The sequence below is a fragment of the Mesoplodon mirus genome (assembly GCF_964341445.2).
Source record: "Mesoplodon mirus genome assembly, chromosome: 5".
NCBI classification, from domain to species: domain Eukaryota; kingdom Metazoa; phylum Chordata; class Mammalia; order Artiodactyla; family Ziphiidae; genus Mesoplodon; species Mesoplodon mirus.
The window spans coordinates 142689988-142713441 of NC_138980.1; the positions used below are offsets into that span (position 1 = coordinate 142689988).

Below are 23454 nucleotides of genomic sequence, written 5' to 3' on the forward strand. Positions count from 1 at the left end.
AATGTTCAATGTGTCCAGTGACCACTGGAGAATTCAGTGTCTGGACATCTTTACTTTTTCTGAAAAAGGAGTGTCCATGGCTTAAGAGTTATTCTTATAAAAGATACCACCTCTCAGCTATTAAGGAATAATATACCCAATCAATCAAGGCAACAATGAAGCAAGATAAGCACTCCCTACTTTGGAGGTGGGGTAGGGGAAAGAAGACCAGAAGGTAGTGCAAAAATGAGTATTAAAAATGCTCAGGGCTTCCCTGGTGGCGCAGTGGTTGAGGGTCCGCCTGCCGATGCGGGAGATGCGGGTTCGTGCCCCGGTCTGGGAAGATCCCACGTGCCACGGAGCGGCTGGGCCCGTGAGCCATGGCCACTGAGGCTGTGCTCCGCAGCGGGAGAGGCCACAACAGTGAGAGGCCCACGTACAGCAAAACAAACAAACAAACAAACAAACAAAAACATGTATAAACTCATGAGGCAGTTACATTACTGCACAGGTTCAGAAGAAAGAGGCCATCACTGCTGCTTGTCAAGAGCAAGGAGCAATTCTTTTGACAGTCTGTACTCCACAATTCCATAAATATGGCTAGCTAGCCAGAGTTCAAGGAAATTGTTGTTAAAGTGTTACTTGTAGGAAACAAAAACAAATGCATTTTTGCAACTTGGTCTCCCAAATTCTACCATCCAGAGTAACCAATATATCAGTGGCTACTCTCATCTACTTTTTTTGGTTCATTTCTATGATATATAATAACTTACATAAGAATACTCTTTACTAGTTTTATCATGCACACTCACTTCATATATTAAATTCACCATATCATGAAACTCTATAAATGCTTAATGGCTATATAAGACTATTGTATAAATGTACTATGTTGACAAATCCTCTTAGATATTATTGCTATAAACATTGCAGGGAATGTTTGCTTATAAAATCACTCACATCTCTTTATCCTAGACATAATTTTTGCAGTGGAATGACCGGTACAAAGAGTATATGAGCATTTTTTTTTTTTTTTTTTTTTTTTTTGTGGTACGCAGGCCTCTCACTGCTGTGGCCTCTCCCGCCACGGAGCACAGGCTCCGGACGCGCAGGCCGTTTTTTTAGGCATCTGGAAGAGGGTCCTTTCTACTGAGAGCAAAGGCAGCACTACCTTAAGGAGATCATTATTCAACACTGCAGCCTGTTACTTGGCGTATAGTGGGGTAGGTTGAATGAATTCATTCTAAACTCTCCAAACTTTTTTAAAAAGCATGCATTGGGGTGATTACTGCTACCAACTATCACATAAGACCACAGCTTCATGTAGCAGGCAGTGTATTATCTGTTCATACCAACATAAATTAGCCTCTTTCTTTTGCACAAGGGTGCACATATTATTAACTCCCCAGAAGATTAAAACAATTGGGAAAATGTGCTCCACATGGAGTTCTGAAGCTTCGGGTTTTTACAAGGATCCTTTTCCAAAAGACAAGATTCTTTTTTTTTTTTTATGTGGTACGCGGGCCTCTCACTGTTGTGGCCTCTCCCGTTGCGGAGCACAGGTTCTGGATGCGCAGGCTCAGCGGCCATGGCTCACGGGCCCAGCCGCTCTGCGGCATGTGGGATCTTCCCGGACCGGGGCACGAACCTGTGTCTCCTGCATCGGCAAGCGGACTCTCAACCACTGCGCCACCAGGGAAGCCCGACAAGATTCTTTTAACACATCACACTGAACACAAAGTTTCCCTTGGTGCCAGTTAGAATGAATATGCAAATGGTGTGGAACAGGGTGAGAACTACGGTGTAGCCTTTGGAACTTTTCCTTGAAAAGCCCATTTCCCTGCTTACTCATTCTTAGAGGTAGCATGAACTATGTTTATCCTGATGACCTTCTGTTGAGGATTCTTTTTCTTTACTAAGGTTAGCTTTTAAAGAAAGGCAGAAGCCAACTGCTCCTGAATGGTCATTTCCCTTGCACAGAGACTCACAGGCCTTTCAAGAGCCTCACTTGACAGCAGTCAAGACATCACTTATCAGTAAGACAGTGGACCAAAAGGTGTCTCTTTGCTAACTCAAACCCTTTATCTTATTTGTGATATGGTAATTCATAGAGAGAAAGGAAAAAATCAAACACTTCCTTGTCTATTTGAATTACTTTTGCTAGCAGGTTTGAGAGGCCTTTAACTTCCGCAATTAGTTTCAACCAGTTGTGCTGTAGGTTTGTGGTAGATCATCACCTCCAGAATCCAGGTCAAAAATCTCTTCTAAACCTACATGTGTCCTAACCTAAACCAAACATCATGTCAATACCAATTAAAATAGGATCTAATGGCTTGATGCTATTGAGTCTAGTTAGCTCCTGCATAGGCAAAAACTCACTGTAATTTCTTTTTTTTTTTTGCGGTACGTGGGCCTCTCACTGTTGTGGCCTCTCCCGTTGAGGAGCACAGGCTCCGGACATGCAGGCTCAGCGGCCATGGCTCACGGGCCCAGATGCTCTGCGGCATGTGGGATCCTCCCGGACCGGGGCATGAACCCGTGTCCCCTGCATCGGCAGGCGGACTCCCAACCACTGCACCACCAGGGAAGCCCTGTAATTTCTTCAGAAGTATAATTTATTTACACACGCACTTGTCTGTAAATTGATTAACAAAATCAAGTTCTCTATTAAGTGTGTGTATACTTATAGGCTTTTAACTCCTTCAAAAAACGTTCTGGCTATAATTATTCTCATTTTGCAGCTGAGGTAACAGATTCAGAGAGATGAGTTCCCCAAAATCATGTGGCTCACCAATCTGGAGCCCCCTCTAAAGGGCTACCCTTCCTTCTGGGTTATCTGCATATCTAGGGTGAATTCCATTGTTATCTCACAGAACTGTTTTGGCAGCCCCAGGTAAGCTTATTTTATGGAAATTTGTTCCTGAAGATACAAAAGAGGAAGGTGCTAAATTGGGGGAAAATAAAAATTCACCCCCTAAAACAACATTTATACAGGCAGGCAGCCTCTTCAGAAAGATAGTTGATGAAGTTTGACTCTTGAAAAGTTATTGTATGGAAGCCTTAATTATTAACACCGGTGAGAGCAATCCCTCCTCCTCCTCAAACGCTGAGGGGTGGGCAACCACACTTCAGTCACCTGAGCCTGATTAAGACAGGTGTGTGGGGCATTGCTAGTTGTTCATAGCCTAAATCTTCAAAAACTAGAGGCTTGGGTGATCTTATCCTGATTCTTGTCTGATCCAGGCTTTTTTGCTTTCAGCCGAATGCAATATTGAAACCCCAGTGCTAATTTCCACATTATTTACCAGGAAATACACATCTCAAGTGCACCTTTAGTTTTTATGATGACATCGGGTCACAAACAGTATTACTCGGGGCTTTTCAGATCGCTTATTGTATTGCTCATTTTCTTCAGGGGCAGTAGATTTGTGCACAGTGTAGGACACAAAGCACACAAAGAACTGACCAGCTGATGCTTCCTGAGAGTCTTAAGTCTACAACCGACTTATGCTTAGTCCCTCAACTTTTTTTCTTTTCCTTTCACGTCGGTGGAGAGTGGCTTCTTCTGGGGCAATCTAGCGTCTTGATAAAAGGGACTCTCCTGGGTTACCTCTGACCGCTCCGGGCTTCTGTTTACCCCCAGGGACATCAGGCTGGAGCTGTCCGCCTTTGCTTCACATCCTGAAGGAGGGGAGGGGCCTCCCCCGAGTCACATGCTTGCTTGCTCAGAGTACCCTCTTACACATTCCAACCACCCCTGCCCTGCAATCTCGAGGCCACAGGGCCTTCAGGAAATCGCTCCGGATTAGGGCATCAAGTATCTGTGGCTACTACGCCTCCCACGTTTCAGCGCGAGCTTCCTACTGGGTGATGGGAGGAGACACTAAGGCTCTCTCGCACTGGTGCACAGCTCGGTTCCGATTTACCCAACTTGGAGACCACGGAGGCACACAGAATTCGGGCAACAGCACCGGCTGATTTTCCGCTCTCCCCCTCAAGCTCTTCCGCCCGCGCCACCCTAGCCCCCGCCCCCTCGGCTCTCCTGACAGGAATCAGCGGCCCGGCAGCTCCCGCGCTTCTCCCCAACCACCCGCAGCGGCCTGCCTTTTATAGGCGCTACAGCCAATGAGCGCTCTCTTTTCCTTCTGCCCGCCCATCCGGCCAATCGCCGCGCCCCTTGTGTAATCTTCGGCTTCTCGGTTGCTCTCGGCTATTTTCGTTGTTGCTGGCTTTTTCAGGGGCTGTTCGCTCGCAGCCGGAGACGCTGCTTTTTTTTCCGGGTTCGGGGCCGTTCCGGATGCTCTAGGCTGCCGGATGTCTGATCTCCGGATAACTGAGGCGTTTCTGTACATGGATTATCTGGTAGGTGCGGGGCAGGGGTGGCGTGTCGCCTCTCGGACCCCGACGTGCCCGATGTCCCTCCGCCTGGAGGAACAGCCTTTTTGCTTTCTTTCTTTGGGATGGGATGCCTTTGGGGGTTCTTTCTCCCGCAGCAAGCTCTAGAGCTGTGCCGGGACTCGGAGGGGCGGCAGCCGAGACGGCGGGGCCGCAGCTCCGAGGGGGTGGTGGAGCTGACAGGTAAAGGTGCGGCCCGGGCCAGCTGTGCTGTGGGGCGAGGGGCGCGCGGGCGCTCCCGGAGAGATGGGGCCGCGGCGGCTGGGCGTCCCCTGCCCGCGTTTGGGTTCCTTGCTTCCTTCTGCGCTCCCGCAGAGGACTTTTCTTTCCCGGGAAGCAGGAGTTTCCCCCTCTCCCTTTAGCAGAACTCCAGGTACTATTAAAGAGCCATAACCAGAATGGCTTACTAAGTGCTCGGCAGGTCCGGTCATTTGGTTGTTATTAGATCTCTAAAGCTATGACCTCGGTCGCCGCGAGGTTTTAAAAGCTCATTACCATAAAGTAGACGGGACTAATCTACATCGCAGCCTGGGTAGAAGGGACTGGGTAGGGGCAGGCATTGCCTCACCGTTCCTGCCTTGGATGCACGCCGCTTTTACCCTGTGCACGAATTGGATCCAACTGTGCTTTTTAGGCCAGGCTTATGCTGAGAAGTTTAGGTGGGAAAAGTGTCAGCACAATGCTGGGACTGAACATTACTTTAAAAAGCACTTGTTTTGTGTGTGTGTGTATTTATGCAAGCACCATGTATTGTTCCAGAAATTATTTCCCCAGAGCTGCATGTTTGTGTTCACGGGGATCCTCATTGACCCTGGCTGTGTTCGATCCTAAACAATTACCAGGTTTACCTTGTTAGCCGGAACCGCTATTGCAATGCAGAGTTGAAGTAGATGTTTAAAAAACATTGACTGTCCTGTCATCTTGTTGAACACATGCAGCTGGTTTCTGACTGCAGATTGGCCTGGCAGAGATTTGCCAGTGCCTTCTAGGGATTACACTTAATTCTGTACTAAGAAAGACTGAATGCTTTCATAGTCAAGAAACGCTGGACGAGGACTGGTTTTGTAATGTTATTTTGTATTTGGGCTTATTTCCCCTGAAGGTTCCTGGTTTGGTGGTCTTGTGGGGAGGGGTGGTTACTGCAGTTAATGCATGACGTTGTGAATCGAGGGGAGTCAAAAATTCTGAGTTCAAATTCTGTTTTGTTCATTTGTTGATGTCAGTAACTTCCTCTATCTTTGTGATAAAGGGACATTATCTGCCCATAACGGGAGCCTGTTAAGGGGGTTATCTGATTAGGAGGTTCTTTAAAATACAAAGTGCCATGTAGGTTAAGAGAGTTGTTGGATGTTTCTTAAAGATTATTTTCTGAATTAAATAACTGATTATTTTGTAGCTTGTCTTATCAAGTACAGTACCATGGCTTTGTCTTGCAGTCTGCCTGAATTAAAGCCAAAGTTTATTGAGGGTAATTACCTAATTGGAAGGGGCTGCCCTTACCTGTATTATTGAAAGCTAATTTTGGATTCTTAAGTAGTTTCTAAAAAGGAACTCAAGTAGTTCTGGTATTTTATTTACTGGGTGAGTTTTAAATTTGCAAATTGCATGGGGAAAAAATTGGAAGACTGTTTAATTACTCAGGTTAATTTCCTGATGGAGAGTCTAAGGGTGTGTGGAGGAATGTTTGTGGGGCTCTAAATTACCTTAAAAGCAGATTATTTCTTTGTCAGTTTCCTAACAGTTTTGTGTCAGAATCAATGGGCCCCAAGTTCGACATGGCCTTTTTGTTGTACCTGCTGTGCCCCCATACACCCTGTTTTTGAAAAATCATTATTTTGTCACCTTATCTATGCTTTTTAAAAAATCCACAAGTGCAGTGAAACAGCCCCATAAAAATCACTTGGCTCATCACTGGCGGTGAGAAAAAAAACTCTTAAAGGAAATAAGTCAGTTCTTATGAGTGTGCCAAACATCCGCTGTGGAAAGACTTAAGGAAATCCTTAAACATTAAGTTTAAAAGAAGAAACCCTCCTCAGGTGGTCTTCTGTGTTTACGTTTTGCTTATCAGCTCTCAGAGAAAATGATGTTCCACACACCATTCCTTTCTTCTTGCCTTTCAGACGGATTCATTTGCTCGTACATAATGTTTATATGTTGTTTATTAAAAACCAATTTCTAAAAAATGAAAATCAATTTCATTGACTCTGTCTGCGATCTTATTTTAAAAATCAGTTCCCAAGTCCTTTTACCTACTTTCCAGAGAAAATATGCTCCTTTCATTCTGAGTTTGACTCTTCAGATATTGTTGAGCTTGTGGACTAGAGTAAGTACCCTGTCTATCACTTGACAGGAATAATTTGTGTGCCATCTTTTCTTCTTTTTTTTCTTTTTAATCGGTGTTTGACTTTCTTATTGTTGCTGTTGGAAGCTGGAAGAGGGAGCTGTGTGTGTATGCATTGTTCTTTAGGCTGGATGTCATCATTTAACCTTTTTCATTTGGAGGAGAGTGGAGAGGAAGAGAAATGAGAGAAACGTAGATGTGCTGTTTTTAACAGCTTTCATTAAGATTGCGGATATTAAAGCAATTGATGAAGCTCTCTGATCTTAGAGCCTGCTGTTGATTTTTTAACTTAAAAGAAGTGCTCTCAATTAGAGGTGACAGATAAGGTGGATAGGGTTTTCATTGATTTCAGTTTAGGGAAATAATGGTAACTTGCTTATCCTAAATAATTATATGTATCGCCCTGTGTCCAATCTTTATTTGTTGAATTTAATGAATATGAGACAGAAGGGACAATTCTTCTTTTCTCTCCAGCTTCTAAAGTAAGACAAGATAAAATCTGTTTGGATTAGGTGTTTTGCTCTGGGGAATGCAAAATGTATCTTTTACTCTTAACTTTAAGATTATCAAGATATTATTTGTTTAGGCTGGGTGGCCATTTAAATATAAAAAGTCTTGGTTTTCCGGTTGATGAGGGAATCTGCTTGGCAGGCCACATACCTCCCCCCCCCCCCCCCCCCCGTTTTCAGGATGGGCTTTAAAGGCCATGTGCACACCTGTCAGGTCTGTAGGTAAAGATTCTGCTGCTGTTCAAAGGGCAGTACCAGCATCTTTCTTTCTGTCTCTCTTCTTACAGGTAGAATTAGTAAGACAATGTGTGGAGCTTTTTGAATATGGTAGGAGAAAACAGTCAAGTTATAATGAAAAACGTGTCCACCATGTTTTCCTGGAAAGTTGGTTAAGATCAACTTCTAGATTCCTTTCGGTTGAATATTCTTTGTATACCAATTCATGTTGATTGGCCTGGATTTTACCTTTTCCCCCGCTTCTGCCATCAAAATAACAGCAATAAAATTTGTTATGCTTTGTGTAATGCCGTTGATGATTATATGAGACAATGGAGGGAAAGTGATTTATAAACAGCACGTTGCTTTTCAGATGTAGAATGTTAATATAATGTGGTTACGTTGCTGATATTATTCTTACACCTCCTGTGGAATGACTGTTACCATTCAGTGGTAAATAATGGGCTACCTTTTAATTTTTATTTTACTTTGTTTAAGTTTTTTTGTTGTTGTTGTTATGTGGACCATTTTTAATGGTCTTTATTGAATTTGTTACAATATTGCTTCCGTTTTATGTTTTGGTTTTTTGGCTCCAAGGCACGTGGGATCTTAGCTCCCCTACCAGGGATCGAACCCGTACCCCCTGCTTTGGAAGGCGCCGTCTTAACCACTGGACCGCCAGGGAAGTCCCTGGACTACGTTTTAAATTAGTCTCAGTATATGGAAAGATTTAGTGTCATCAGCAAGCAGGAAGTCACAGGACTCTCTTGAGGATTGTTTAATACCTATAAAAATAAAACCACATTCGGATATTTTCTTTAATCCATTTAACAAATATTTATGGGACCCCTGCTTTGTGCATGACCCTGAAAGTCAGAGCTGATGAGCCCCCAGCTGGGATCCCCTTGGCTGTAGGGCTGGCAGGCAGGTGGCTCTACAGGAACCTGTGGCAGGACACAGGGTAGACACAGGGGGAGGAGGCTGCCTCTGATGTGCTCCTTGACTTGCTGGTAGGTTTCTCTTTGCTGCTTGGGTTGCTGGTAGGTTTATCTCTCATGTGTTCTTCTTTGTTTCACTGTGAACTAAAATGCACAGCTAGGCCTGAAAATGTGACAACTAAAAGTGCTTCATTAGTCTTGGATGCTAATTGTCAGATAATGATCATTGCACATCTGTACTGGGTTTGGGATATAATAAGGCCAGGGTTCTAGTTTTCTTCCTTGTATAGGTTGAAAACTAGACCAGATGAATCTGGTCTAGTTTCTTGGTCACAGGCTATACCTGTCATTATAAAAATTTGTGTCAATGGGGAAGATCAGGTGAGAGAAGGTAGGTGGATCAGCACAAGTCCATCACCATTTGCAGGATACAAACCAAGGAATCAACCAACCAAGAACAGAAACTCTTGATGTACACAGAGCTCTCAGGTTCTACTAAGTTGTAAGTGAGCCCATTCAAAAAGAGGAGTGAAGGCACAGTTGTGACTTCATCTGATGTTCTGTTGTCTTAAAAGTGTGCTGTTTTTGACCATGAATGACTATGAACATTATAACTTGTATGTTCTGACTATGTGTAAAATAATGACATAGGCCACATATTTTTAAATTTTAACTGCAACTGGATTAGTCAGTAATGTAGATATTCTTTTATTAACAAATCATAAGATAAAAATAATGGGAACACAATAAACAGTTCTCTTATCAAAAAAGTTTTAAAAACATCCAGAGCATGAAGCAGGAACTGCAATATAAAGCAGTAGTTCTGGTTCTCGACCTTCTATTGTTACAGGCTTGTAGAACGAGCCCCAAGAGAGGACACATGGGGACGTGATTCCTGCCCTCTGGGAGCTTGCATTCTGAAGGACGCCTAAGCCAGGTGCTTGTAGGCATGCTGGGGGGTGAGGGAATTAAGCATAGGAGTTATGAGGGTAAGATCAGTTAACATTTATTGAGCACTTGCTGTGGTGCCAGATAATGTAAGTGCTTTCCACGTGTAATGCATTAAACCAAAGCTCAGAGAGGTTGTGTAATTTCCCCAGGTTCACACAGCTAACAAGTAATAAGCTGGGATTGTGGCCCCAGAGCCCTCCCTCTTCACTGCGTTCCTTCCAGCTTGGTGTTAAAGCTGTTGGAATGCAGTTGAAATTTTTACCGTGTATTTCATGTAAATACCATGCTGCTTCTTGAGTCAAGAAATCAAGTGCCAGGAGCAGGCTGACTGATGTTGCCACGCGCTCGAGGACTTGGCTCTGCTGCATGACTGTTAAGGAGAAGGCCGGATAGAAAGAGAACTGTGTTGTGTCCTGAGCCTCCCACCCTGTAATGTCCTGACTCTGGGCACTGAGGTGGCCTTCACCATCCAATGTTTCATCAAGTGACCACAAATGGGTTTCCAGGCACCCTGGTACTCCGCCCCCTAGTGTCACTTCAAGGGCACCTTCAGGGCCACAAGCCCAGGTTATCTTTTGAAGACTCAGAAGTCCCTGAGACTCAGAATCTATTTGGCAATTTATTTGAAGTCTGCTCTGCTTCTTAACCAAGGGCTGATGGGAAGTGGGTCTGTGCCCAGCAGACACTAGGCCCCAAGTAGCCTTTTGCTTATGGATTTCCGTTGGGCAAAGTCTCCTGATGACATGAATTCTAAAGCGTTTGTTTTTGAGGTAGGCTAGAAGGAAGAAAAGATTTTTAGGGAATGTCTGGCAACTGCATTTTAGTTAACAAATGCTGATACTTCTCACAAATTGAGCTAATGATGGGCTTTTATTTTGGAGCCTGCAGTCCCTCAGTTATGCTGTGCTCTGCCCAGGCATCTCCCTAAATGCTTCTGGTGTTTGGTTGAAGCTAAGAAGCCCAGTTCTTGTTGACCCTCATTTCTGAGTATCAGCAAAGTGTTTGAGCACATTTACTTCTGGCAGGGCTGGCTTCGTGGGCATGTGGCTTAGAAGGGCCCCCATGCTTGGCTTAATGCTCTGTGGTTACCATCTTGAAACTCTTAATTTTGGGTGCTTTGTGAACGTTTTCATCACTGAATCTGTAACATGTATCAGTGCAGGGTCCCTGACTATCTTGATCATCCTTTTATCACCAGAATTGAGTTTGGAGCCCAGTAAATAAGGAACTATGAACCAAGTACTGTGCAAAGTGTTTCACTTGCATCACCCAATTTAATCCTCCCAACAGTCCTGTTAACCAGATACTACTGACTTAGGTGCAAGACATACTGACTTAGAAAAGAGGAAGCTTAAGGCTTTGTGAGGTGGAGTAATGGCCGGGATCACGTAACCAGTGGAGTGTCAGGGCAACGGTACGAGCCTAGCTTGGTAGATTCCAAGTCCATGCATGTAAGCATGGTTCAGTACTGCCAACCTAGCAATAATTAATAGTTGTTGAGAGGATGAGTGAGTGGGGCCATGTTTCAGGCCCAGGGCTGGAAATTGAGAGGTCGCTTGATTGCTGCTGTCCCCTGGGAGAAGTCCTCCTGGGAACTCAGACAGCCCCGCTTCAGTTGGGGGAAGTACATGTGTTTGTACCTTAAGGTGAGAGGGTTTGCTCACTGATTTTGCTTTCATTTGTTTACCCACTATCTCCTTCAGCCCTTGCATAAGCATTGGCATTCTGCTCTTTGACTCACAGCCAAAAGCACATGATTTTAACAGTAACTAAATAGGAACTAAAAGCTGGATTTGCAGGACCATCTCATTTATCAGGTTCCTTTGTACCTAGCTTTGCTGGGAATGGTTCTAACTTCTGGATTGCCTCTCTCAGGGTTGAGGACTTAGATCCTAGCAACTGGGGCCACGTCTCCCCCAGAGGGATTCCTGGGGGTTCTTTTTTCAACAAGATAGCTGCTTCTCTGGCCTCTCTGGAGGAAGCAGATGACAGTCTGGAGCCATCCCAGGGCCATTGATTGAGGCACAGAAGGCCTGCACCTGTTCCTAATCAATCTGCACATGGAGTCAGGAGCTAAAGCAAAATACAGTTCTTTCAAAGTTTTATTTTTAATAAATACAAGTATTTAGAAAAAGTACAGAAAATAAGAAAACACATTTCTGTGTACCTGCCTCCCTGATTGAAGTTGTTAGCATTTTGCCATTTTAACTTCAAAACTCTGGTGCTCTTTAAAAAAAAAAGAAAGAAACTTTAAGGCGAAAGCCTTCTGCTCTCCCATGCTTTCTTCCTCTGTCCTTCTCAGTGGTGACAACTATCCCAAAGCTAGTGGGTATCATTCTCATGTGTGTTTTTGTATTTTTATTATATTTGCCTGTATGCATAAACTATATAGTATTGTTCTCTGTGTGTTAATTTTAAAGGAATTGTAGCAGACCATCCTTCTCTTCTTGAAACTTGTTTTATTTCTCTAATGTTTTTAAGGTTAACAAATGTTATTGTATGTGTCTGTAGATATTTGTTTTATAGTTCTAGTTTGGATAGTACCATTTCTGGTTTTATATGTAGAGATCTTATTTGGATTTTGTGAGAAGCTCAAAGAAAAGAATAGGTGTTGGTTTTGAGGCATGATTTTGCGTGTGTGTGTTTACTTGCTTTTAGTATCACACAATGAATCATATAAATTGTTTAATGAAATTTTATGTTAATATCAGTCTTTTATGATTCAGTTTGTTTTACAGTTTAGAGCAGTCATTTTGTAATCATATTAACACATGTACATATATATTCTTGCCTGTGTAAGGAATGAGATTATTTTGGTAACCTATTTATGATTAAAGTAAAAGCTTAGTGAGGAAATTTGGAAAACACAGCCAAGCACAATGGAAAAAATATATATCTGTAATCCAAGCAACCCACAGAGATCCAATCAATATTTTTCAATCCTGAATTATAATGAAGATATAGTTTTATAACTTGCTTTTTACACTTACGTTTAAGTTTCTCTTCTGCAACATTAATTTTCTGCATTATACCCGTAAACCATAATTTTCTTAACTAATCACCTTTTCATTGAATATTTTATGTTTGTTTAAATTTTTGTTTTATTTTGTTAATGTTTGTTATAAATACTGCTGCAGTGGACATTCCATATAAACTCTTGGATTTTTTGTGATGGTGTATTGTTCTATGGTTTCAAAAAGAGGTTTCAATGACAAGTAAGTTTGAAAACTGGGTCAAACAAAGTTAAACAAGTTTCTTTATTGTACAGCCTTTAGTATGCAAATGTACATGGTGTGTCTCAAAAAGGGAGATTATTACATGCAGTGTTTCTAATCCTTTGGAGTATTTTTATGATCATGTTCTAGTAGATTTTATGCAGGGTCAAAAGGTACCTGCATTTTAAAGCTTTGACTTATGGATTAAATAAGTTAATAAACCGTGCCTGGATATAATCAGCTGCTGTTTGTTAAGTCAAAGTTATGTAATAGTAAAGACGGTGATAATGATGATAATTAATATTGATTGAGAATTTACTCTGTCCTAGATTCGGCAGGAAGTGCTTAATAAACATTCACCATCTGTTTGGTCTTTTCAGCGACCCTCTGAGAGGTGTAGGAGCTTGTATTCTTGTTTTATGGTTGATGAAACTTGAGGGTCAGGAGAAGTTGAGTAATCCCAGCTGCCTCAGTTGTTATGAGGGTTGGTGACACATCCGTAATCTTAATCGGTACGTGTTTTATTTTGTGATAAAGAAGAAAAAGTTTGGAGTCCTGTATTTGATTCCTAGATATTCCACCTGTTACCTGAGTAATACGAGTTGTTTTCCAAATGTCAGTCCATAGCAAAAAGGAAAAGTCAGAGTGTTACAAAGTCATTGTACATTTAATTTATAGTCTTAAAAATATGAGATTATATCTTTCCAACTTTGTGTAGATATTAGAATATGCTGTCTATTCTGATGATAGTGAACGGTAGTATCTCTCTCTCTCTTTCTCTCTCAAAATGTTCTTACCTGTCAGAATAAAAAGATGACACTCCTTATCCATCCTCAGGTTTGTATGTATGTATATATTTAGAATGTACTTATTTCTAAAACCCCAAATACTGGGAACCTGGTCTAAGACAAATGAATCCGAACTACAATTTCCTCATTTGAAAAATTCAGATAGCATCAGAGCCTCTGTGATGACTATTGATTATTAAGTGTGTTTTTAAAAAAATCGCGTTATAATTTCTATACCGACTGGTGTAGGAGTCCATATGACTCAATATAATGGCATTAACAGAAGTGGGGCAAGTGTAGATAAAGCGAGTCTCTCTCTTTCTCCTTGTGTATGTCTTGGATTCTGGCCCTCCCCCCGCCCCCCCACCCTTCAGTGACACCGTGGGGATTTTTATACTCTCCAGAAATGGCAGTGTACAATTTTTGTGAAATAATGTAACTAAACATTATGTCAGAGCACATACTTTTTGTACATTTTAAGAGCTGGGCACAAAAGATTTGTCCTTGACCTTGGATAAAACATGTTTTTTTGTCTGTTCTGCAAATTACTCATATTAGGACTTCTAGTCCCAAAAAGAATGTTAAAGTTAATTTTTACTAGCGCTTAATTTTTATTTCCTTTTTTCTTCTCTGATTCAGGTATTTTTAAAGATAGTAATTATGACTAGTAAATGAGAATCTTATTTGCAAAAAAACTTTAACATAGGGCTGTAAGGGTTGAATGAGAATGTTTATACTGTACTTCATGAAAATAAGGTGTTACATAAAGCTAATGTGCACTTATTTTTTTCTAATCAAATTTTTTATTCACCAAATTGTTGTCTTCTTTTTAATTGAAGTGTAATTTGCATACAGTAATGTGTACAGCCTTAAAGGTACAGCTAGATGAATTTATATGTACCTGTGTCTTGTAACCACCCCAGGTGGAGATGTAAAACCTTTCTAATACCCCAGAAGGCTCTCTGTGTTCCTTCCCAGGCAGTATTGACATAGATTGGTTTTGCCTGATTTTGAACTTAACATAAATGGAATCACAGCTATGTATCCTTTTGTGTGTCATCTCCTTCACTCAGCATGCCTGTGTAATCCATCCATGTTGAGTGAATCAGTAGTTTGTTCCTTTTAGTTGCAATGCAATATAGTATGATATACTATTACTAATCTATCCATTCTATTGTTGATGGGCATTTAGGTTGTTTCCAGTTTGGGGCTATTTGGAATAAAGCTGCTACAGACATTCTTGTGCATGGTTTTGGTGGAAATAAACACTCATTTCTGTTGGGTAAAGTAGAATTTCAGGTTCACAGGGCATACATATGTTTAGATTTACTAAATACTGCCAAACTTTTTCCACAGTGGTTGTGCCAATTAGACTTGTACCAGTAGTGTAAGAGTTCCAGTTATTCCGTAGCCTCATCAGGTCTTTACATTGTCAGTCCTTTACTTATTCTGATGAGTGTGTACGCTAAAGAAATGTGAAGTTGCCCAGAGCTACATCCATGTGTTCAGGCATGAGAACAATATAATACAAGAGGATTATAAGGCAGATTGTTTTTAATTTGGAGAAATTACTTGGCCATAGTCTGAAATTCCTACAATTATTTAGTTGTGTGATTCATTTGAAAATCCTGAAACGCTGAAGAGGTACTATGGAGGTTGGTTGACCTGATTGTATTCCTGGCTTGGAAACAACTAAGTGTGAGGTTTGGGCAAACCAGTCAATGTTATTGTCTTAAATTTCTTCATCTATAAAATGGTGGGATTAATTAGATAATCCTAAATGTTTCTTTTTTTTTTTTTGCGGTACGCGGGCCTCTCACTGTTGTGGCCTCTCCCGTTGTGGAGCACAGGCTCCGGACGCACAGGCTCAGTGGCCATGGCTCACGGGCCCAGCCGCTCCGTGGCATGTGGGATCCTCCCAGACCGGGGCACGAACCCACGTTCCCTGCATCGGCAGGCGGACTCCCAACCACTGCACCACCAGGGAAGCCCCTAAATGTTTCTTTTATTTCAAAATTTTTCTCAGTCATCTTTTATCCTTCTTTGAATAACTTTCTTTTTTTTCCATTCTTTCTAATTCTTTAAGTGATCATAAATTTGCCTTTACATGATTATCATTCATTCACTCAAACAGCTCTAATTTTTTATAAGCCTTCTGGGTTCTGGTGCTGTCCTGGGCACTAGGGATATAGCGAATAAGACATTGGCCTGCCCTCAAGGAACTTATACTCTTGTAGAGATGTAAAGTAAGCAGTTATGTTTTGGAGTGGCACATTCTATTCAGAGGGAAATAAAGGTTACTAATGGGGTATATGAAAGGGAAACTTAGACTTGAGGGCCAAGGAGAGCTTTTCAGAGGAGCCATTTTTAATCTGCAACATTGTAGTTGAGTAGAGTTGGCCAAGTGACAGGCAGGGCCAGGGCCAGGGCGAAGGAACAGCTTGTGCAGAGACTTGGGGGTGAGTAACTCCGTCGCTTCAAGGAACTCCAAGGGCTCAGTATGGCTGGAGCAGAGTCAGGAACAGTGTCTACACTTGAGCTGCAGAGTCCCTCTACAGTCACATCGTGGGAACCTTTAAGGTTTGCCTAGAGTGACATGGTCAGATCTGGCTGCACTGTGGAGAAGGATTGGAAAGGGCAGCCAGACTGGAGGAAGAAGACCAGTTAAGAAGATGCTGTCCTGATTCAGGAATGAAATGATGGTATTCACAGCCAGGTAGGGGCAGGAAGGATGCAGAAAAGTAGGTGGATTTAAGCAACATTTTGCGAATTGCCAGGATTTTGGAATTGCCAGGATTTTGGAATTGGATGTAGAAGATGAGAACAAAGGAGATTTTAGGGATAATTTTCAGGTTTTGGTTTGAGCATCATTCTGGCTATCCATTCCTGAATAACAAAGTACCTTAAAACAGTGGCTTAATAACGGTCATTTATTTTACTCATGAATCTGGAGGTAAATTGGGTTCAGCTAGGCTGTTCTTGTTTTTCCCTTCTAAAAAAAAATTTTTATTGAAATATAGTTGATTTGCAGTATCGTGTTAGTTTCAGGTATACAGCAAAAGTGATTCAGTGATATATATAAATCTATTCTTTTTTTTAGATTATTTTCCATTATAGGTTATTTACAAGGTAACAGCTCACCCTTTTGAAGTGTACAGTTCAGTGGTTTTTAATATATTCATGAAGTTGTGCAACCATCAACCGCATCTAATTCCAGAACGTTTTTTATCACCCCAGAAAGAAATCCTGTACCCTCTAGCAGTCACTCCCCATTTTGCCCTCTCCCTAGGCCCTGGTGATCACTAATCTACTTTATGTCTCTCTATGGATTTGCCTATCCTGACATTTATTTACATTTCATATAAAGGGAATCATATAATATGTAGCTTTTTGCATCTGGCTTCTTTCATTTAGCATAAAGTTTTTAAGATTCATCTATGTTTTAATATATATCAGTACTTCATTTTTTTCTATTGCCTAATAATATTCTGTTGTATGGGTATACCACATTTTACTGGTCCATTTATCAACTTATGGACATTGGGTTGTTTCCACTGTTAGGCTATTATGTTGCTATGAATGCTCATGTGCAAGTTTTTGTGGGGACATATCTTTTCAGTTCTCTTGGGTTATACCTAGAGTGGAATTGCTGGGTCATATGGTAACTCTAGGCTTAACTTTTTAAGGAACTGCCAACCTGTTTTCCAAAGTGTCTACATCATTTTACATTCTCACCGCCAGTATATGGGGATCCAATTTCTCTACATCTTTGCCAGATCTTGCTATTGTCTGTCTCTTTGAGTATAAGCTAGATTGTTCTTGCTCAGGATTCCTTATTAAGTTACCATCAGATGGCAGCTGGGGGCATCGCGAGGCTTCTTCGTACACTGGTCTGGCATCCGGGCTGGGAACATGCAAATCTGGGGGCTGGAAAAGTGTGAACTCCTGCGGCATCTCTCTTGGCACGGTCTTTCTGCATGAGGACTCAGGGGAGCGGCATTGCTTACATCCAGCTGGAAGGCTCACAGAGTGCATGTACCAAGAGAAACTGGTGGAACCTGCTGGTCTTTCTAACCTGGCCTCAGCTGTCATGCAGCATCACTTGTACTGCGCTTGCTTATCAAGGCAGTCACAAAGGCATGCTTCGGGCCAAGGGCAGGAGACAGACACCACCTCTCGGTGGGAGGAAGCCAGAGGATTTACGGGCATGTTTTAGGACCACGACAGGTATCAGGGAGGCTAAATGGGTCATGTACTGTGGTAGGTGACACTTGAAGGAATAGCACATGGAGAGGGAAGATGAGGACTTTGAGTCTGGAGTTTGCACTGCTTGTGGGAAGTCCAAGTTGAGATTTCGTGTAAGTAGATGGGAGCTCAGAGGTGAGCCTTGGATGAGTAGTTAAAAACAATATTGTTACTCGCGATATATATACACTATATCATTAAATCATCATGTGGGAGGCATAGTGCTACGTATTTTTCATGCATGATTTATTACTATTGGGGTGGCCAAAAAGTTTGTTCGGGTATTTCTGTACGATGCAACAGAAAAACCCGAACGAACTTTTTGGCCAACCCAATATCCTTTTAGAGATTAGAAAACTGAGGCTTAGAGAAATTGTGTCATGCCTGTGATGTGATGGAGCCAGAATCTGAACCCAGGTCTGGCTAACGTCTGACCATCCTAAACCACTTAGATGGTAACTGAAGCCAAGGTCACGTCCACGTCTGAGCTCGCCCAGGGAGGGTTGTGCTGAGTGGGAAGGGCCCCGAGGAAGCCCAGTACCTCGGTCAGGGCCGGCACATAGTAGGCACGCAGTTTTTGTGGGATCAGCCAAAGGAAAGGAATCTCAAGAGGGAAAGAGAGCTGCAAGGTTGGGAGAAAACCTGGAGAGTGTCCTGTTGAGCAGGCTGAGAAGGGAGACTTTCCAGGAGGAGGAAGTGGCCAATTGTGTTAACTGTGGCCCAGAGATCCTGGAGGCGGTGCATGCTGGATTCACGTCAGTGGTGACCTTGACCACAGGCTCTCAGAGGCCTGGTGGGAAGTGAGGAAATGATGCCGCTGCCGTTGAGACTGTCTAGAAATTTCACCATGAACGAGAAGAAGGCTAGGGCTGGAACTGGAGGCGGGAGGGGACATTGAGTGGCGGCTTTCCTTTCTAAAGGGGACCGAACTTGAGATGATTAAGTGCCGATGAAGTGGAACGTGAGGTCATCTTGCTGAGCGTGACTGAAATATGGTGGCGGAGGGGTTTGAGCTGAAGTAGCTACAATGATGAATGAGGGCCATGATGACCAGGGACACAGACTTTGTAGCTGTTTGGGTGTTGGTTTCAAGAAGGTGGGCAGTTAGATTGATAAAGGTTGGGATTTTTCCAAGGTGAGTCAATGGGTGGTTAATGGGGTAGAGGAATTTAGGACACTGGCAAGAGGATGGCTGAAGTGATAGACCGGCGTGAGCTCTGAGTTAGTGAAAAGGAAGGAAGGGTGAGTAGAAAGTAGAGGATGCGAGGATGGGTGGTCCTGATGCGGATGAGCAGCGGGAGTATTGGAGTTATTTGGAGCAACTGTTCAGAAAACTGGAGGGAGAGAAAGCTCATTGTAGGGGACAATAGGGTGTATGAATTTAAGATTGCAGAGTGGCTCTTGGAGGGGAGTCTCCAGTGCGTGGCTGTGCGTGGCTGCGGGAAGGATGGGGAGCTTAAGATGTGAAAGAGGAAATATGGCGCAGGTGCTGGATATAGCATCCTTGTGGTTGGGGAAGTCAGCAGGACCAGGGCAGGACTTGGGCTGGAGCAAAAGGCTGAGGCAGATTCAGAAATCCTCAGTGAAAGAGGGGAAGGTTGGCCAATGTCCTTGACAAGGAGAGGCACACAGAGCGAGATGTTAGAGCTCATTGCCCGGAGTCTTGAAAGGAGTAGGGGAGGAGGAGTGCCCTGGAGATCCTCGAAGGTGACCTTGAGGGACTGAGCAAGGTCGGGGGGGGGCATTTAACGAAGTTCTGTGGGTGTAGAGTTTGTTTCACAGTTGAGTGCTGCAGGCTTTGGGCTGAACTGCCTGCCTGGCTCTACCACTCTAGCTTTGGCAAAATCACTTAACTTCTCAACGCCTCACCTTCCTCCTCTGTAAAGTGGGGATAGTAAGAGTAACTACCTCTTGGGTCTGTTGTGAGGATTAACTAAAATAATACATGTATTCCAGAACAGTGCCTGACACCTCTTTCTCTGCCATCCCCTCTTACTGTCACCATAGCAACAACAACGAAAACCCCTTCACAACATTTATATTGGCAGGCACTTTCTAAGGACCCTATGAGGTAGATATCATTTCTATTTTTCAGATGTTACAACTGAGACATGGAAAGATTAAGCAACTTGTTGAAGGACATACAGCTAGGAAGTGGCAGAATCAGGCTTTGAACCCAGGAAGTCTTGCTTCAAAGCCCTCCCTCCTAACCAATATGCATAATTAATGCATATTAACTATACCACATCCCGACCTGTACCACCACGACCCCAGGGCAGAGGGCTCTGTGGAGAGACTGGGGAGGGAATGGACTTGCGCGAGGCTGGCTTGCTGGAGAGGAGACACAAAGCAGCGTGGGGTAAGGGTAACCGTGATCTGGAAGATGGTGCAGTCAGGTGGATGCTTTCCCCGAATTATTTGATCTAGCAGCTCCCTGGTCAAGGAGATGGGAGAAGGGAGGCCCAAGTTGGTTGTGTTGCAAGGAGGGAGTCCTAGTTCAGATAAATAAACCCACAGCTCAAGTACCTCATTCTTAAGACCCTCAGCCTGCTTTTCCACTACGAGTGGTTGTACTTGCAAAGTAGTCCTGGTCCCCAGTGAGTGAGGGGATGGGGCTCTCTCACGGGACGCACTGTGGACATCTGTCTCTCTCACACGGGCTGCATCTCCTTGGAGGGTGCCTGGAGTTTGGGTCCCTCAAAGCCCCTGGCACCAGGCTCCCAGGGCAGAGAACTGGTGGTTCGAGCTGCCGAGTCCAGAAGCTGACGAGGACAGCCCAGACCTTTCCACTGGACCGAAAGCCAGTCACAGGCAGCTTGTTGGGACCAGGAGTTGGTTTTGTGAAGGCAGCCTGCTTAGGGCTGTTTTGTCAGGGCAGCCTGTGAGCTAACCTGCATGTGACATGTCCGGAACAATCGCATAGTAATCTGGACGCACTGTTAATAAAGCTGCAAAGACGTGTGTGAGCCTGGCTTCTGTCTAGTTAAAGTGATCACAGAGTGTCGTGTTGTAGAAATAAGTTTTGGTTGGAGAGTTCACCTTTTCCCTCCTACTCTAATTTAAGCCTTCTCTCTTGCAGTCTTGAATTGAGGCTCCTTCCAGGGCTGCTCCTGGGGCTGCTGTAGACAGTTAAGCTCACGGGACACCACACAGAGGTGTCCGGCCAAGGGGGCAAGCACACCTGCAGTCCAGCCCCTGCCCAGCTTGCCAAGGTCCCCATTGTGCACTGGCACAGAGGTGCTAATGGGCCAGCTACAGCCCTGCCTTAGGCCTTGGTTCCTATCAGTTACCGGACAAAGCAGTGTTTCACAGTGCAGGGCTGGGTTGTGGGCCTCTTTGTGTCCCCAGAGCCTGACACAGGTACACAAGATAGCTGCTAAGTCAGTGGTTGGGCTGAGAGGCTGCACAGAGTAATATTTAAGGGCACTGACCTTGGAGTCAGACTCCCTGCATTTGCATTCTAACTCTGTCACTTACCTGCTGTGCAGCCTCTGTGCCTGTTTCCTCATATGCGAAATGGGCATAACAGTACCTACCACTCAGAGTTGAGTTAAAATATATAAAGCCTTCAGTAGAGAGACTAGTACCATGAGCAAGATAAAAGTGTTGGCTATTACTGAATTGGAACTTTCTTTATAAAACAAGGATTTATGGTACTTTTGTCACCAAAATGTTCCCAATCTGATTCTATTCATTTTTCCAATACTAGCTTTTCAAAAATCTTTCTGCCTCCACCTAATAAACATAGTACGGAGTAACTAGGTTAACGAAATTGCAGCTGCTTGTTGATGGGTTAAGTGGCAGCTATTTCTGATTTATAGGGGTGAAAGGTCCTGGCATGGCAGAGGGTGGCCCACATCTCTTCAGGCCAATTCTGCCTACAGCTGTTACATAAGTTTGGTCAAATGAGCCAACTTACTTTAAACTAAGTGGGCAAGTTTTCTGAGGTCCTACTGTAGAATTACACTCTTGTTTGGAACTTTCAACTTCTCTTTTGTTGGAATCAAACAGTTTGAGAGTCAAGTTTCTGCTTGTGAGAACTTCTTTCCTAGCATGTGATTGGCCAGCCCTCTTATCCCTTCCTTCCCTTGCGAATGTTTCCTGAGAAGGCGGCATGTTGTAGACCAGCAGTCCCCAGCCTTTTTGGCACCAGGGACTGGTTTCATGGAAGACAGTTTTTCCACGGATGGGTCAGGTTGTGCAGGAGCTGCCCTCGCGGGGCCGACCCTGCCGGTCGAGCGCCTCAACCACTGGCCCAACTGCATCCTGCTGGCCATGTTCCTCATCCGCTATGTGCAACGGGCCTTGATTTCCCCCTTTTCAGATCCAAGTTGGAAAGCCCACACCATTGTACGCCTTTATATTGGCATTCGTGTTCTGCACCTATAACTGGCTACTTGCAGAGTAGATACCTGAGCCAGTATGGAGTGCATGCTGACGACTGGCTCACTGACCCCTGATTTCTAACAGGTTTTGTCGTGTGGTTGACAGGCATGCTGATAAACATCCATTCAGATCATGTCCTAAGGAACTTCAGGAAACCAGGGGAGACTGGATATCAAATACCAAGGAGGGGCTTGTTTTAGTATATCACTGCATCCAGCTACTTCAGGCGGTAATGTGAGCGACAGGGAGAGTCAGATGAGGCTTTGCTTACTCGCCCGTGGCTCACCTTCTGCTGTGCGGTCCGGTTCCTAACAGTGACCCCAGGGTTGGAGACCCCTGTTGTAGACGACAGAGCAGTGAGCTGATTTATTGGATAATGTCGTCATTTTGAATGTTTCCTGACTGTGCCTGGTTCTGTTTTTCAAGTCACTGTGCTAGATGCAGAAAACCTCTTGTGATGATTGAAATTCTTTTCCTCTCTGTTTTATTTCACATAGAGATATTGTACATCTATGTTGTTCACCAGTAATATTTCTCTTAAGGTAACATGATTTTCCCCATGATTTGTTGGGTTTTCGAGATGCGTGTTTTAAAGACGGTCATTGAGATAGGATTATTTGATCATTCCTGGACTTCCTTTGGGTTTCCTAACTTTTTTCAGGGCCCCTGTGAGCTGACCTTGGGCTGTGGGCAGGATTACAGTACCTCATGAGCCTGAAGAGGAGCTGTTCTCTATCATTTCTGTGGATTCAGGCTGCAAATTTTTGCAGCCTGAGTGTGTGGGAAATAGATACCTGTGCTAGTGATGTTTTACTTTTCTCCCAAATATGACTTTATTTGGGGGGAATGCCTAACTTTATTGGTCATCTTTGAAAATACCCGTAGGTGGATATTTTCCATTTCTTGACTTATAAGTACTCACTTCTTACTGAACTATATTGTAAATAATTATGTGTTTAATATCCACTTTGAATAGTCTCATAAAATAGACTCAGTAAAAATTTTCTTTTTTGATTCCCATGTCAAGAAGTGAGATCTTCAGCTCCTGATTTTAAAGCTCTTCAAATTGGATTCTTTGTTACCTAGGAGAGCCACAAGTATAATGAAACAAGTTGCTAAAAAAGTTGAAATTATAAAGAGCTGTGTAAGAAGTGATGCATATTTTAATTCTTTGTACAAAAGTTGTCTTGAATAAACCAACGTAAAAATGCGTGATTGTGAAGAAATGCTGGGGATAAGAATCAAGAAGATTTAACAAGCTCATTGATGGTTTGAATCTGTCATCTGTTTTAAAGCAATTCTCTTTTTCCCAAATCCAGAGTCCTTAAGAGTTCATCTCTGAGGCAAAGATCATTTATCCCAATTGCTTTATATTATTGCAGTGAGTGATTTTAAAACAACAGCAGTAACAGCAAATGAATATTCTTTTAAGAGTGGGTATGGTTGCAGATATAAACAACAAACTAGTGGTTACCAGTGGGGAGAGGGAAG

The 23454-nt window shown here is 43.3% G+C and overlaps 1 protein-coding gene across 1 annotated transcript in view; it reads left to right on the plus strand.

Annotated features, from left to right (window-relative positions):
• Positions 1–4222: 4222 nt before the first annotated feature.
• ARL15 (ARF like GTPase 15) overlaps positions 4223–23454 on the plus strand; it is a 432613-nt gene continuing 413381 nt past the window's right edge. Inside the window, exon 1 of the mRNA XM_082621947.1 lies at positions 4223–4341. Within this exon, the coding sequence (XP_082478073.1) occupies positions 4294–4341 (48 nt within the window). The 5' untranslated portion in view covers positions 4223–4293. The remainder of the gene's footprint in view (positions 4342–23454) is intronic.